Source organism: Budorcas taxicolor, chromosome 2 (assembly GCF_023091745.1).
Source record: "Budorcas taxicolor isolate Tak-1 chromosome 2, Takin1.1, whole genome shotgun sequence".
NCBI lineage: Eukaryota > Metazoa > Chordata > Mammalia > Artiodactyla > Bovidae > Budorcas > Budorcas taxicolor.
This window is the reverse complement of record NC_068911.1, coordinates 63,493,793-63,510,381: the sequence shown is the minus strand read 5'-3', so window position 1 is coordinate 63,510,381 and position 16,589 is coordinate 63,493,793. Positions and strand designations below refer to the sequence as shown.

Sequence of the window (16,589 nt, the reverse complement as noted above, 5' to 3'; positions counted from 1 at the left end):
GCTAATGAGTACATTTATGGGATAGTAAAGAATACTGACTCTTAAAGAAACCTTTTTTTTCCCCCTGGAAAATCTGTCAGGGCTCATACATCATTTATAAAACCTTAAAACGTCTCTGCAACCTTGGCATCACCACGTGCCTTTTTATTTTCCAGAATACAAACAAAAGCATGGTCGGTTCCTTTATGTGGTCTATACTGTACATATAAGAAATGTGCTTATTATCTTTCATTATGTATGTGCTTGATGGAATATTTATTCTACCAGCTTCTATAAATAAAGAGAATTTGTATAATTATTCTTGATCTATCTGCAGGTTTTTATTCCCTGTTTTAACTGCAAATAGTAACTGGCACTCCATACTGCATTTATCTGAGGAATTAAAAATATTTGGTAATTTTTAACTACCTAAATTTCTCTTTAGAAGCAAAGAATAAGACTGATACATTTTCATTTTAATATTTGGAATTCTACCCCAGAGGCTTGTAATAAATTAATAAGTCATTAGCAGGGTTCCCAGTGAACTAAATTTCCACCATTATACATCAAATTGCCTATTCGACGATGCAGTTTGCTCCTTTTCTTTTTAATTTCTAAAGAAACAAGACCTTTTTGTTACTTAGACATGAGCTTGAATACTTCTGCAAAACACAATTCTGAATCAAGCTATTTTCTGGACTTGAAATGATTATAAAGGTTAGGAAGCTGATTCTTACATATAATTTGCTTGCTCTGTTGTACTCTGTGTCACGGTTTGCTCACCAGTGACACACAAATAGGCATCTTCCCATTCCTAGAGACAATGGGCTTGGAAAAACACACACCCACAGAAAGCCACAAGGAGAGGGCCGTACTATTTGCACTTAATAGCTCTGCAGACAAGGAGACAGCCCTAATACAGGTCTGTCCTGATAGGAGGGTTCTTTTCAGACACACTGGCCTTGCTGATGTTTCTTTTAAGAAAAAAGTGTGGGATGCGTGCCTCAGTATTTCTTGTCTTAGAAGAAAAGAAACGTCTTCAGGGAATGTTGCCAAGATCAACACCATCCGCCCCATTTCTTTCCAGGCAACTGGCTGGGAAACTTTGCCTTGGAGCGCCATCTAGAGGAAAATTCAGCGCACATGCGTCGTGCTCTCTCACCTTTGTAACTCCAGCTGAATGAATCCAAGGGTTAATTATAACTTTTCTTTCATATGAATAGAGAATTTTAGTTCTAATTCAACACGTGGAAGTGGAATATAAGATAACTAGAATGGAAATAAAATCACTGACGAGAGCAAAACAGTGAAACAGTATTCAGGAGTACCTGAAGCCTGAAGCCTTAGAGGCCACTCAAGGAAATAAGCAGGTTATCATTTTGCCTACTTTGGCTACCAAGGTCGTATTTCAGAAGTTAGAATTGATGAGTGAATTACGCTCACTGTTTTTTTTTGCCCCTGATCAAGTAATCTCTGTTATCTCAATATTTACTTTCTTAGTGAAAAAATTCTGATTAACCAGTCTGACTATGGTCAAGTTGGAGAGGAGAATACTTGTGTTACGGACAAAGTTGACATTTTCAACCTACGGTGACCCTTAGTTCAGAAACATTTAATGACCAGAAAATAATATCTTTTCCAAATGTGGCTAGTCTATTCAGTGTAAAAGAGAAAACAATAACATTCACCAAGGTATTCTTTCCAAAGTCATGCATTTATTTTTCAACCTCTAGCCCCTTCTCCCCCTGGCCAAGAGAATCTTAAGAGTAAATTCTTCTCTTTTTGAGCTAGCATTAATACAAAAACAAAACCCAGACTTTCTCAAACAGTGATACTCTTCAAGTTTGCTGAGCAGACTTGCAAAAACAACTCTACCTTTGAAATATTTAGGCAGAGCAAGCACCTCCACGGGGGTGACATCCGGAGAGCCCTGCCTGCTTGTTTCTTGAAAAGGGTCAAGATTGTCCATATTGTGGAAAAATTTACTAAAGAAAACCGGGTATGAATTCCCTCTTCTCCTAAATGTCCACTTGACCACGCAGTTCTTACCAGTTTCCTCTATCCCAGCGCTTTCAGTTCAGTTCAGTTGCTCAGTCGTGTCCGACTCTTTGCAACTCCATGGACTGCAGCACGCCAGGCCTCCCTGTCCATCACCAACTCCCGGAGTCCACTCAAACCCATGTCCATCGAGTCGGTGATGTCATCCAACCATCTCATCCTCTGTCATCCCTTCTCCTCCTGCCCCCAATCCCTCCCAGCATCAGGGTCTTTTCCAATGAGTCAGTTCTTCCCATCAGATGGCCGAAGTATTGGAGTTTCAGCTTCAGCATCAGTCCTTCCAGTGAATATTCAGGACTGATCTCCTTGAGGATGGACTATGTTAAGGCTTATTGTAAAATCTGTTTCTGTTGATGACATCTTTAATCACTCACTGAACAAGTTTCCTGCTTGGAGAAGGGAATGGCTACCTACTCCATAGACAGAGGAGCCTGTTGGACTACAATCCATGGGGCTGCAAAGAGTTGGACAAGACAAGCGACTAACACTTCACATAATTCAGTCCTTCAATGAACAAGGTTCCTGCTTACTTATTTTGGTGATTCACCATAAATCCATAGGTTTTCCAAAATAGTAGGTTAATAATTTCTTTATTGGATGTCCTCTGAGAGCCATATACATGAACTCTGGACACAAAAACTTATTACTTGTCTATGAGATCTGATTTGGAAAAGTAAAATGAGAGGGTTTTTTTTTTCCCACGAAACATTGGTTCTTGAACATTTAAAGGTCTTGCTCAAAGCTTCTTCCTTCCTCATTTGACTGGCTGCCTGCTTTCATGGTGTATGTTACAGTGGGATGTCCAGTTTTTCCAGATTGTTTTTCTTGCTCCTTAAGCAGTTGTGGACACCCTTCTCCCCACCCCCTCCCAACCCCTGCAAAAAAACAAGTCCTTGAGTGTAAAAGTGAAGACATTTTGGTCCCATCTTCTCATGCTATATGTGTATTTCAGTTCAAATCAATCCAACAGAAATTTGCTGAAAGCTTACCAAGTACAGGATTGAGTACAGGGTGCTGGTGACATGCTCAACAGATAGATGTTGAGCAAATAAATGAAGGTTATTGCAAGAACAAGAAATGACTTCTTTAGCCTCAAGCTGCTTACTTTACAGGAGAATGAGAGATCTTTAACTTCAGATACACAGCAGAAAGAAAGAGGTGTTGTACAAGACACAGTGCAGAGAAATAAGTAATTTTTGATGATTACTGATGATTATTGAAATTATTGATGATTATGGAAAAGGAGACTTCATGGGAAAACCAGCATTAGATCAATGCATTTTAAAGAATGAGCAAAATTTTAGTAGGCAGGGAAAAGCGCAGAGTACTTCATGAGGAAGGAGCAGAAATCCTCCTTCACGTGGACCAAAGGAAAATGTTTGTCATTGGGCGTTCCCTCTTTCGGGTTTAAATTTTAATCTGGGTGCAAAGGTGTAAGGTGTTTAGATTTACGTTATGAGAATCTTAAACTCATCTTCTCTTTTTCTGTGTGGCAGGTATGCTTACATACACGCATATGGATACACATGTATGTATATATCACCTTGAGGCTAAAGAAACCAATATATTTAAGCCAGAAACCATTTTAATTGATAATTGCTTGACAGTGTAAATAGAAATAAGACCACATGAGCCTTATTTTTCGCCAGAAAATGGAGATGAAGAGAGGATTCTGTTTTAGTCTTTGCCACAAACATTTGCTTTTAGATTAAATTCCAAGGCTTACCTCTGGCCAGCTGCCCCAGCTGTTTCTATAAAACAGACTGGCCACCTTCACTTTGTTACAGCGCCTGGAGCAGAGCTTTGAAGCCTGGTGTGCCCTAAACCCTGAGAACACACACTCCTACTCCTTCCTTCCCACGGCCTCCCTGGACCTTCTCCAGATAAGCATCTCTCAGGATTCCCATGTCCCTGTGGGTAACGTTCACACATCCCTTCTTTGGCTTTCTACCAGCCTGTGAGGTCTTATCCAGCAGATCTCTTTGTTTAGTCATTCATCCCCATATTCTCTGCAAAAAAGGTGGCTTTGAAAACCCAAGCATTTCTTTTGTTTATAAATAACCAGTTTCCCAAGATAAAACATTAAAAAGAGACTCAAGCAATCATTCAAAGACTACACCTGCTCCAAGGTGTCAGTGATTTTACAGCCTTAAAGCTCAGAGGTCATTGTGAAATACACACTCCCGTCACCAGGGTAGGTAAGTTCCAACGTAAAGTTAATCACAGGGCAGCTTGTCTGAGAAATGGGAATGTGAAGAGGAAGCCAGTAGGTCCTCACAAGTGACAGATGACTTTCCACTGTCACCGAACACACTTACAGTCAACATCGCAAACATCAGCTGGCATACGTTGAAGGCGTGTCTCCAGTTGTGGTACAGAACCATTCGGTAATTCTTCCTTACTGTCAGAAGCCACCTACACAGTGTCTGAAATGGGAAGGGAAAGTTTACATCAGGCAGTTCCATGTGTCTGCAGTGGGCCATGATCAAAATGATACCTTATGTCTGAGGAACCCTCAACATTGAGGTCCTTCCACAAACATCTCACACGATTCCCACAGTAATCCCACTAGGTATGCAGGGAAAGCATGATCATCCCCGATGAATATTTGGGAAACCCAAGGCTCAAAGTGGCTACCACGTTGTTCTTGGGTGCACTCCTGGGAGCCCCATGACCGAACATCTTACCTCATAGTCAATCTTAAATTTCTGTACCATCCCCAGCTCCATGAACATCCGAAGAGCAGCCGTGATCATGGCGTCAACGTCGAGAGAAAAGTCATCAAAGTGTATGTCGTCGATGGCAAGTTCTGACACCAGGGGGATGTTGGCTGCCTACAAAAGCACAAGATATAAGTCAAGCCAAGTTCACCAGCTTTTCCAAGCCCTTCATCCTGCTCTCCTCTCCTGCTTATCAGACATGCCACATAAATCAGACCTGACCCTCACTTACACTCTGATACAGCTAAACTCTGAGCTAGAAATGTCTTTTGTTTCTGAACTGCTAATGCCCCAAGCAAATGAAGAGGAGGGGAGGGGAGAAGGGAGAGGGAAGCTAATCTGGAGAAAAAATATACACACTGGATCTAGTCTGCTGAATTTAGAATACAAAGCTGTCTAGTTTACTGAAACTGCAGTCAGACAGTATATTCAGATGCATATTACGGAGCACTGGATGCAAGAAACATCTGGGCAGCCAGCAGCTGTGAATTTTAATTGCTGCTATTCGGGGGAAGGACAGGGGCCTATAGCACTGCCGTGTTTCTTGCAGCCTTAAATGCTGTCGCTGTGCACTTGCTCTTTGTTACACACGCGTTCTGTATATTCAGAAAGGTGGAAGGGATTAGCAACACATCTCTAGTGCAAAATGTGTTTCTTCATAGGATAGAGATGTTTGGAGGATTAATGAGGGCATGTGTTTCACTGAAGGAATAAATTTGCAATATAGTGTCATTCTATAAAAACATCACAACGTCATTATAACACTGGTCGTACAGATTCAGTGTTTTCAAAACACTCCTGTTAGGCAGCTGTCAATCTGTTGCCCTACTCAAATTAAAAGGCAAGAAAAATTCTTTGGGAATATTTTTCTGGTTTCACTGGGTTTACCATATTCTTTGGGCCACGCTTGGTAAGGGAATCATTTCTATGTTTTCAGATTATCAGGGACCATTCTGTATTCATAGTCCTAGTCTAGTCACTGGGTGTAAATTATCCAAGGAGTAATTTATGCTCTGGGACCACTTAGACTGAGCAATAAAATCCAGTTCTCCTCCCTGTAAGCATCCCAGAAACCAGTGAATCAACCCTTCCTCCCTGGCCCTGTTCTCCACAGAAACACACATCTCTAGGCTAAATTCCAAGCACTGGTTACTCACCACAATGTGGAAGAACAATGAACAACTGCAGACAGACTCTCCGCCTGCTATTCTGCTGTTTAATTTTATTAAAAATTAATCAGTGTGGGGGCTTCCCTGGTGGCTCAGAGGTGGAGAGTCTGCCTGCCAGAGCGGGTTCGCTCCCTGGTCCCGGAGGATCCCGCGTGCTGCGGGGCAACTGAACCCGTGCACCACAGCCACAGCCTGCGCTCTAGGCTCCGGAGCCGCTACTGAGGCCCCTGTGTCCTGCAGCCTACGCGCTGCAGGGGGCGAGGCCACCGTGATGAGAGGCACAGGGCACTGTGGCAGAGAGTGGCCCCGTCTCACTTCCGCTGGAGAAGGCCCCACTCAGTGGCGAGGCCCTGGCGCAGCCATAAATACATTTAAAAAAACTTATCAACTTGGGGCTTCCCTGTGACTCAGTGGGGGAGAGTCTGCCTGCCAATGCAGGAGACACAGGTTGGATCCCTGATCCAGGAGGATCCCACATGCCGTAGAGCAGCCAAGTCCCTGAGCCGCAGCTATTGAACCTGCGCTCTAGAGTCTGGAACCACAGCTACTGAAGCATATACACCCTCGAGTCCATGCTCTGCAACAAGATAAGCCGCTGCAACGAGAAGCCCGCACTCGACTAGGAAAAGCCTTCGCACAGCAAGGAAGACCCAGTATAGCCAAAAATGAATACATAAATATAGTTTAAAAGCAGTAGTAAAAAAAACTAGTCAGCTTATCTTTCAGTGAATCACTTTACTATAGTAACATATTTGTAGAATCTGACTCCTTAGAATGAAAAAGGTAAGGTTTGTGAAATTCCAACACAGTGGTGATGGAAACAGTCTTTGTGTGGAGGTGTCCTTATTTGGAGGTCCTGGACTCATGCTAAGCACTTTATTATCTTGTTTATTGTTGTTTTTTTCTTTTGAAATAATTTAAAATCAAAGTTATACATGCATATAGTTTTAAGAGTAAGTTAGATCTGTAAGGTTAGTGACATACGCACACTAGCAGAACTCTTTGAGTGCCAAAACTTTCCCTTACTTAGAGGCAACCACTTTCAAATCATCTAGATACATATTTTTTTAATTTGGCGAAGTAAGGTGCTTGTGATTTTATTTTTAAATCTGTTAGCTTCCTCCCTGTTGAAATGAAGATGAAGCTGTCTTATTCTGTATCTATCAACTTTTGCTACCTCATATACCATCCCGTCTCACTCCTCAGTATAGTAATATAGTAATTTTGTTTACAGAAATATTCAGGATTTATAGTGTAATGACTCTGTAAAAGAAATTCACAGCTAAGTCATGCAATTTACTATGGTTACTTTTCCTTGATAGGATTTTGTATTCTCACAATTAAGAAACTGTCTTCTTTAATGTGAGCTTAGTTTTCTCCACCCTGATCACTAATTCAACCTCTAAGTTCAGTTCAGTTCAGTTGCTCAGTCATGTCCGACTCTTTGCCACCCCATGAATCGCAGAACGTCAGGCCTCCCTGTCCATCACCAACTCCCGGAGTTCACTCAGACTCACATCCATTGAGTCAGTGATGCTATCCAGCCATCTCATCCTCTGTCGTCCCCTTCTCCTCCTGCCCCCAATCCCTCCCACCATCAGAGTCTTTTCCAATGAGTCAACTCTTCGCCTGAGGTGGCCAAAGTACTGGAGTTTCAGCTTTAGCATCATTCCTTCCAAAGAAATCCCAGGGCTGATCTCCAGAATGGACTGGTTGGATCTCCTTGCAGTCCAAGGGACTCTCAAGAGTCTTCTCCAACACCGCAGTTCAAAAGCATCAATTCTTCGGCGCTCAGCCTTCTTCACAGTCCAACTCTCACATCCATACATGACCACAGGAAAAAACATAGCCTTGACTAGATGGACCTTAGTTGGCAAAGTAATGTCTCTGCTTTTGAATATGCTGTCTAGGTTGGTCATAATTTTTCTTCCAAGGAGTAAGCATCTTTTAATTTCATGGCTGCAGTCACCATCTGCAGTGATTTTGGAGCCCAAAAAAATAAAGTCTGACACTGTTTCCACCGTTTCCCCATCTATTTCCCATGAAGTGATGGGACCAGATGCCATGATCTTCATTTTCTGAATGTTGAGCTTTAAGCCAGCTTTTGCACTCTCCACTTCCACCTTCATCAAGAGGCTTTTTAGTTCCTCTTCACTTTCTGCCATAAAGGTGGTGTCATTTGCATAATCTGAGGTTATTGATATTTCTCCTGGCAATCTTGATTCCAGCTTGTGTTTCTTCCAGTCCAGCGTTTCTCATGATATAGTCTGCATAGAAGTTAAATAAGCAGGGTGACAATATACAGCCTTGACGTACTCCTTTTCCTATTTGGAACCAGTCTGGTGTTCCATGTCCAGTTCTAACTGTTGCTTCCTGACCTGCATACAGATTTCTCAAGAGGCAGGTCAGGTGGTCTGGTTTTCCCATCTCTTGAAGAATTTTCCACAGTTTATTGTGATCCACACAGTCAAAGGCTTTGGCATAGTCAATAAAGCAGAAATAGATGTTTTTCTGGAACTCCCTTGCCTTTTTGACGATCCAGCGAATGTTGGCAATTTGATCTCTGGTTCCTCTGCCTTTTCTAAAACCAGCTTGAACATCTGGAAGTTCACAGTTCACGTATTGCTGAGGCCTGGCTTGGAGAATTTTGAGCATTACTTTACTAGCATGTGAGATGAGTGCAATTGTGCAGTAGTTTGAGCATTCTTTGGCATTGCCTTTCTTTGGGATTGGAATGAAAACTGACCTTTTCCCATTCTGTGGCCACTGCTGAGTTTTCCAAATTTGCTGGCATATTGAGTGTAGCACTTTCACAGCATCATCTTTCAGGATTAACTCTCCACTAATTATCTAAATCTCATCTGAAAATGTTCAGATGCTTTGAGTATTCCAATAGTTTTATGAAGAAATCTCTGTTGGAACTTTCTGAACTATAATCGGGACTTGCAGTCATCTCTGCCTCACATAGAGCTTTCATTCTAGACATTTCTTCACCATAATTTTGGGGGTGCCTTCATCTCTCCTTTATTTCTATACCCCACATCTTTCTCTTTCCTGGCTCTCTCCTTATTTTGGTGAGACACATCTTACAGTAGCTTCCCGAGAAAAGATGTATATGCTAGGTAAATTTATGAGAGCTTGCATGTCTGGCATGTTTTCATATTATTGTCACATTTGATGGAAGGTTTGCCCATATGTCAGTTGCTAGGTTGGAAGTCATGCCAATAGAATGTTGAGGGCATTCTCTTTTGGTTTTAGATCTTCTTTGGAGAAGTCAGAAGCTATTATGAACTCATTACCTTTGCAAATGATTCCTTCTCCCTCTCTGTTTTTGTGGGATCTTCTTTTTGCTTCCAGAGTTCTGAAATGTCATGAAAATGTGCCGAGGTGTGAGTTTATTTTCATGTATAACCCTAAGTATTTTGTGTGTCCTTTAATCTGGAAAACCATGAACTGCAATTCTAGAAAGAATGGAAAAATGCACTCTTTAATGATTTCTTCCCATCTGTTATTTTTCTGGAATTCCCTTTTATCTGAACTTTGGACTGTTTTTTCTTTTTTCCTTTTCCTCCTGTCCTGTATTTAATTTTATTTCTTTTTACTCTTTCTAGGAAATATAACGTCTCCTTAATATTTTAATACTACAGCTTTCATTTCTAAGAGTTTTCTTTTTGTCTGGGTTTATTTTTATTTTTTAATAGCACCTTAATTTTGTTTCAGGAGGCAATATCTTCTCTTACCACTCTGAGGATGTCAGTAATTCTACTTGACATTTTCTTCTCCCTTCAGAGTTTATGTCACTCTCTTCATTTTGTTTTAGCCTCTCTCTTTTTTTATTGTGGTTAAAAACACACATTGTTATTGTTTAATCCCCAAATCTTGTCTGATTCTTTGTGACCCTATGGACTTTAACCTGCCAGGCTCCTCTGCCCATGGAATTTCTCAGGCAGGAATACTGGAGTGGATTGCCATTCCCTTCTCCAGGGGACCTTCCTGACCCAGGGATAGAGCCTGTGTCCCTTATGTCTCTTGCATTGGCAGGAGGATTCTTTACCACCAAGCCACTGGGGCTTCCCTTAAAACAATACTGCATAAATTTATCCTCTCTAATTTTTTAAAGTGCACAGTATTATTTACTAGATTTACCTTATTGTATAACAGATGTGTAGAACTTTTTCATCTTGCAAGACTGAAACTGTACTCAATGAACAACTTTCCATCCGCCACCACCCCCAACCCCACCAGAAACAATCATTCTTATTTCTGTCTCTGTGAGTTTGACTTCTCTAGATACCTCAGATGTGGTATCATGCAGTACTTGTCCTTTTGTGATTGGCTTACTTCACTTAGCAAAATGTCTTCAGGGGTCACCACAATGTACCACAGAAAAGTATTTCCTTCTCTTTTTAAAGCTGAATAATATTCCATTCTAGGTATTCAGCACAATGGTAAATACATTCTTAATCCACTCATGGTTGATAGTTTAGTCTCTTTCTCAATCAGCTTATCCTTCCTTAAATCATTTTAACATAGGCAAGGCTTCCGAGGTAATAGAGATTTTGCCCAGCTGTGTGGTGATCTTTGGTTTTCTGCCCCTGTTTAAAAGCAGAGCCCTGAAAGCTTCTTTTAGAAGAGCTTCTGGGGGCTTCTCTGGACAGGGATCTGACTGACCCCTTATGTTTGGAAAGCCATCAAATGTCTGAATCTTTGGGTCTTTGCTCTTTAGCTACTCAGGTTCCTCAGAGAAGAATCTTCTGGTATTACAGGAACAGAGATTGGAGAAGAAACTCAGCACTGGTCTATAACTTCATTCAGTCCTCTTGTTTTCAGCCTGCATTCCTACCCTCAAGCTCTGCACTCGTTTAACCCCATCCCAAAGACCTGCTGTTATACCTTCTTCAGAGGATAAGCCTCTAGTCTTTATAGAGTGGAGGGTGGGATAAAGAATCTGGAGGTCAAACTGCTTCTTAGATTCTCCGTTTCTTATTTATAGCCTTCCCTTCATCTCTGTTTCCAAAGGTACTTACTTCGCCAATTCCTGAGCTGTTTGATGGGGAGGGGTCTGTGGTATAAACCTGTTTACCTTTCAGCTTTTCCCACTGATGGCTTATTTTGTCTTTCTTGGGTGTGCTGAATTACTTAATATTTATCCATCTGTTTTCTAGCTTTAAAAAGTTGATCTTTGTTAAGTCCTTGCCCAATTTCTCTATTTTTGAGAATACATGCCCTTGAAAATGCCCTTTTGTTGCTATCTTAGTTGGGCTTCAACGAAAGAAAATGAGTGCATCTACGGCACCATCTCTATCTAGCAATCATTTAGATGACCTTTATCAAATAGTGCCTTAAATGGTCAGCTTCATGGGAAATAGACGGGGAAACAGTGGAAACAGTGTCAGGCTTTATTTTTTGGGGCTCCAAAATCACTGCAGATGATGATTGCAGCCATGAAATTAGAAGACGCTTACTCCTTGGAAGAAAAGTTATGACCAACCTAGATAGTATATTCAAAAGCAGAGACATTACTTTGCCAACTAAGGTCTGTCTAGTCAAGGCTATGGTTTTTCCAGTGGTCATGTATGGATGTGAGAGTTGGACTGTGAAGAAGGCTGAGCGCCGAAGAATTGATGCTTTTGAACTGTGGTGTTGGAGAAGACTCTTGAGAGTCCCTTGGACTGCAAGGAGATCCAACCAGTCCATTCTGAAGGAGATCAGCCCTGGGATTTCTTTGGAAGGAATGATGCTAAAGCTGAAACTCCCGTACTTTGGCCACCTCATGTGAAGAGTTGACTCATTGGAAAAGACTCTGATGGTGGGAGGGCTTGGGGGCAGGAGGAGAAGGGGACGACAGAGGATGAGATGGCTGCATGGCATCACCGACTCAATGGACATGAGTTTGGGTGAACTCCGGGAGTTGGTGATGGACAGGGAGGCCTGGTGTGCTGCAATTCATGGGGTCGCAAAGAGTCGGACACAACTGAGTGACTGAACTGAACTGAACTAAATGGTCAGCTTGGAGAGCTCACACGTAAGCCAGCCTTTGGATTAAGTCCCTTTGAATCTATGTGCACGAGCCTGGCTGCAACCATGTAGACCTCTCTCTTATGTGTCATCCTGATCTCACTCACTAGGCTGTAACAATCTCAGAGGCAGATGGCATGTTTCTTTCCCTTAGAGAAGCTCCAGAATGACTGTCTACTTCCATCACACATTTCAGGGCTTTGCATACAGAGAATGCCATGTACTTAGAATGTTCTGTGTTTGTTATAATTTGTTCAAATTCAAATACAGCTGGAAAACCACTTCCCAAGAGGGTAGAAGCCCTGTCCCAGAACATGCAGGTCCTTCTGGTCTAAGGAGAGGAGTTGGGTTCTGCACTGGCCAAGGAAGATAACCCTCTTACAGCTTGTTGCCAAGAAGCAGCAATGATGATGGGGACTGCACTGCTGCTTTCCAGGTGGCCCTTGTCTTGTGGGTTATTTATAGTGTATTCCCTGATGCCATTATAAATCCTCTATCCTTCAAAGGCACTAAATTCCCTTAATTATCTTAAAAATTAAAGAATATAGGCATTTTTTCATTATGAAATGTTAATGGAAAGGAAATAAGAACATTAGGTTGAAAAATGTAGGATGACCTCTGGTTCACCAAGACCCATCCTTATTGACTTTGTCTTTTTTCTCCTAATAGGTTGATTGATCCATGGTTAAATCATACCAGTGTATAGATCATCCTGGGCCCTGTCGTAAACCCTTGCTGATACTCGTAGATGCAGAGAAAGTCCCAAGCCTTTGACCATTTTCAGCTATTTTGAGAAGTATTGATAGTTTTCAACTACACTCTTGAGTTCAAGAGCAGTTTCTGGAGAAATATATGAAGAAGAGAGTCATGTGTGTCCCTTGGAGGCATACATGGAGATCTAGTCCACAAAAGATTTGAGAAGAGTATCCCCAAATTTCCTCGTTATAGGGCCACAAGCACCCCATCTCTTATAAGTAGAGAACGGGGCCGCATCTTCCAAACCTGTAATGAGTCTAGCCATAGGATATTAACAAAACAAATCAAAGTCAATTTCTCCAAGTGTCAGTCTTCAACTTTTAAATATTTATAAGGTACCATTTCCCTAAATCAAAGAGGAGTGCTACAATCCAAAATAGCTACTGAATTAATAGCCAGGAAATAACATTTGGATAAAAGAACCATTTACTTTATTGCTGCAATAAATGAAAACACAGAATCATGAGTCCTGGAGCTAATTTGAATAATGTTCAAGAAGTGGGCCTCTAGCTGTCTGGGAGTTCCTGATATCCTCTGACCATTCCTCTTCTTTGTTTGGGTCTTCATAGTTAAGTGGTTATCAAAGGGAGTCATAAAACTGCCTCCTCTAAAACTGAAAAGGTAGCTTTACAAAGAGGCTGTAAAATGTTAAAATACTAGCCTGGATCCCTTGACACATGAATATTACATTTATGATGCTCAGAAAATGGGAAGAAACAACGAAGTGGATGGCGGTCCTGCCCCAGCAATTGAAAGGGGAACTGTGTTGCCAGTCCGAGCCACTCACCCACTTATCCCTCTTGACAAGAAGATCCTGGGATGAATGAAATAATGAAGACAGGACCCTGGACTGTGGTGATCCAGAAGGGACTGCAAAGTTCTTTGTTTTGCCAGCAGCGTTATAGCACTTGCTGCATACATGACAGGCACTCTTCTAGCACCGTATGTATATTAATTCATTTGACTTTCACAAGGACCCTAGAGGTAGGGAATATTCCTAATCCCATGTTACAGATGAGGCAACTGAAACAGATGACAGACAGTTTGTTCACATTTGCACAGTTGTGATTGGTAGAGATGGATATGAACCTGAGGCATCTTTTCTAGAGCCTGGCTCCTAACTACTATGTTGCTGCTGCTGCTAAGTCGCTTCAGTCGTGTCCAACTCTGTGTGACCCCATAGACGGCAGCCCACCAGGCTCCCCCATCCCTGGGATTCTCCAAGCAAGAACACTGGAGTGGGTTGCCATTTCCTTCTCCAAGGCATGAAAGTGAAGTCGCTCAGTCATGTCTGACCCTCAGCGACCCCATGGACTGCAGCCTCCAGGCTCCTCCATCCATGGGATTTTCCAGGCAAGAGTACTGGACTGCCTCTAAAAATAGACCACTGCCAAGCCAAAGGGTTTCCTAAGCCTGCATTGTGCAGATAACTTAGGTGCACCGTGAACAGTGCTTGGAATTCCTGCATGACTAGCCTCTTGATCCATTTATTATGATGGTCAACCTGAATCCATTTGAAGGGACAATGCTTTGATCTGTACTTGGATGAATCCACTCGGGGAGGTCTCTAAACTCACAACGGCTCTTAAAATAAGCTCCAGATATTAGCTTTGTTTTGACTACTGTGAACACAGAATCAGCTCAATACTCTCAAGACCATCCTGAAAAAACTAACTTGTCCTCTGCAGGAGTAGAGGCCGACTTCAGGCAAAGGACCTCAGCTCACACTGACCAGCAGAGCACTGGTGGGACTCTGATACCATGCTTGGCTGGGCAAGGTAGCAGAGTAAAATAAGGGAAGCAGCAAGCAGGCGGGATGGTGGGTGGAGAGCAGGGAGATGAGGCATCCTTCTGACCAGATGGGGTTCTGGGAAGCTTTCTCCTTGGATGTCTGGGACACAGCTGAGATATGCTCAAAACACGTGCAGTCAGGCTTTAGAGGGACTAGTAGTACTAGAAGTAACTAGTAATTTGTAAGGATAGCCAGAAGTAACTAGTAATTTGGATGGTACCTAGTCCCCTCTCCAGTGGTGGAGGAAGAAATTGTAACTGATTTTATTCTTCCTCAAGAAAGGAGGACACAGTTCCTTATGAATCTCAGGATGAGGGCTTCCCAGCCAGTGCCAGTGGTAAAGAATCCTCCTGCGATTGCAGGAGACTCAGGAGATCCTTGGGTCGGGAAGACCCCTTGGAGAAAGGAATGGCAACCCACTCCAGTGTTCTTGCCTGGGAAATCCCATGGACAGAGGAGCCTGGTAGACTACAGTCCATGGGGTTGCAATGAGTCGGACAGGACTGAGCACAGCACAGTATATGAGGCTGCTTACTTAACGTACACCAACTTCTGAAGAGGGAAAGCTGGGGTATTTCTACTGCATGTGAAGCTTGGGAAAGACACAGAATTCCAAAAAGAGGGAGCAATGAAGCTTAGGTAGTGCACCCTCAGTTGACTAAGCAGGCGTGGGCCCAGCACATTCGCAGGCTACACAGGCTCACTCATCTACACACAGCACAGAAGCTACGAAAGGCTGGGAAGCCATCTGGTGGCACGGGTGGCAGGGATGAGAGGATCTGAGTCCTCCTCGTGTTCTTGGGGCCAGGCACACAATGGTACAGTCAAACTCTGCAGTTCATGGGCTAAATTTATATACAGAAACAGTAAAATTTAGAACCTAAGAGTGAATAAAAATGTCTAAGAATTGCCAAGAAATAGTTTTAAAAAAGAAATACAAGGCCCTATTCTATCTCTTGCTAAAGCCAATAATAAACATAGTATATGTTTATATGTAAAAACTTAGACTTTGTCCTTTTAATTCAGCCCATTCTGTTTTTACTACGTCACTCCCCTCTTTAAATGTCTTTAAGGACTGAATGTGGCCTGCTGAATGAAGTGAATTCCTTAGTTGGCATCCAAGCATCTTCATAAACTGGCTCCACATTGCCCATCCAGTGTTTTCATCTTCTAGTTTTCCACGGAAGCATCAGGCTGGGGAATTTATCCTCCTTTTTCTCATCTCTACCTCCATAGCATCAGATTATTCTACCCTTCCACCCACAGGGCTTGACTTCCTCCTTACTCTGCCAGCTGCAATTCAAGTCTCATCTGCCATAGAAGTTCATCCCACTCACTCATTCCTTCTTACCCCACAGTCACCACGCCCTTCTCTGGAGTTGCATCAGTCAGTTCAGTTCAGTCGCTCAGTCGTGTCTGACTCTGTGACCCCATGAATCGCAGCACGCCAGGCCTCCCTGTCCATCACCAACTCCCGGAGTTCACCCAGACTCACGTCCATCGAGTCTGTGATGCTATCCAGCCATCTCATCCTCTGTCGTCCCCCTTCTCCCTCCTGCCCCCAATCCCTCCCAGCATCAGAGTCTTTTCCAATGAGTCAACTCTTCGCATGAGGTGGCCAAAGTCCTGGAGTTTCAGCTTTAGCATCATTCCTTCCAAAGAAATCCCAGGCTGATCTCCTTCAGAATGGACTGGTTGGATCTCCTTGCAGTTGCATAGATCACTGTAATATTTATAGCCACTTTATACTCTGAGGTTTTCAAATATACCCCTTAGAGTAGGAATTAGGTTCCTGAACCATCTAGGCAGATTGGCTTGAATGTGTTTATGTGTGATTTGGGGAAGAAGGTCCATAGTTTCTCCTGATTCCTCTGTAGTTTAACATGGGTTCTTAACTGGACACAATCCCCAGGTGACCCTCATGTGCACTCGTGTTTGAGAAGAACTTCCCTAGAGGCTGTTTGCCCCTAGGGTCCTGGTACCTGTGAACACCTAAGCTTTCCATGGAATGGCAGAGCTTCCCATTACAGGGCTAAGTAAGTCAAATGGCATTTTATATATTTGCCTTTTTTACGTGTATAAAAGCAAGGAAGATTA

At 42.6% G+C, this 16,589-nt stretch overlaps 1 protein-coding gene across 1 annotated transcript in view; it reads right to left on the bottom strand.

Moving 5' to 3' along the window:
- Positions 1-16,589, bottom strand: part of PDE11A (phosphodiesterase 11A) — a 424,511-nt gene that overhangs the window by 89,134 nt on the left and 318,788 nt on the right. Inside the window, exons 11-12 of the mRNA XM_052662664.1 lie at positions 4,725-4,871; positions 4,356-4,463 (exon numbers count right to left, since the gene is read on the bottom strand). Of these exons, the coding sequence (XP_052518624.1) occupies positions 4,356-4,463; positions 4,725-4,871 (255 nt within the window). The remainder of the gene's footprint in view (positions 1-4,355; positions 4,464-4,724; positions 4,872-16,589) is intronic.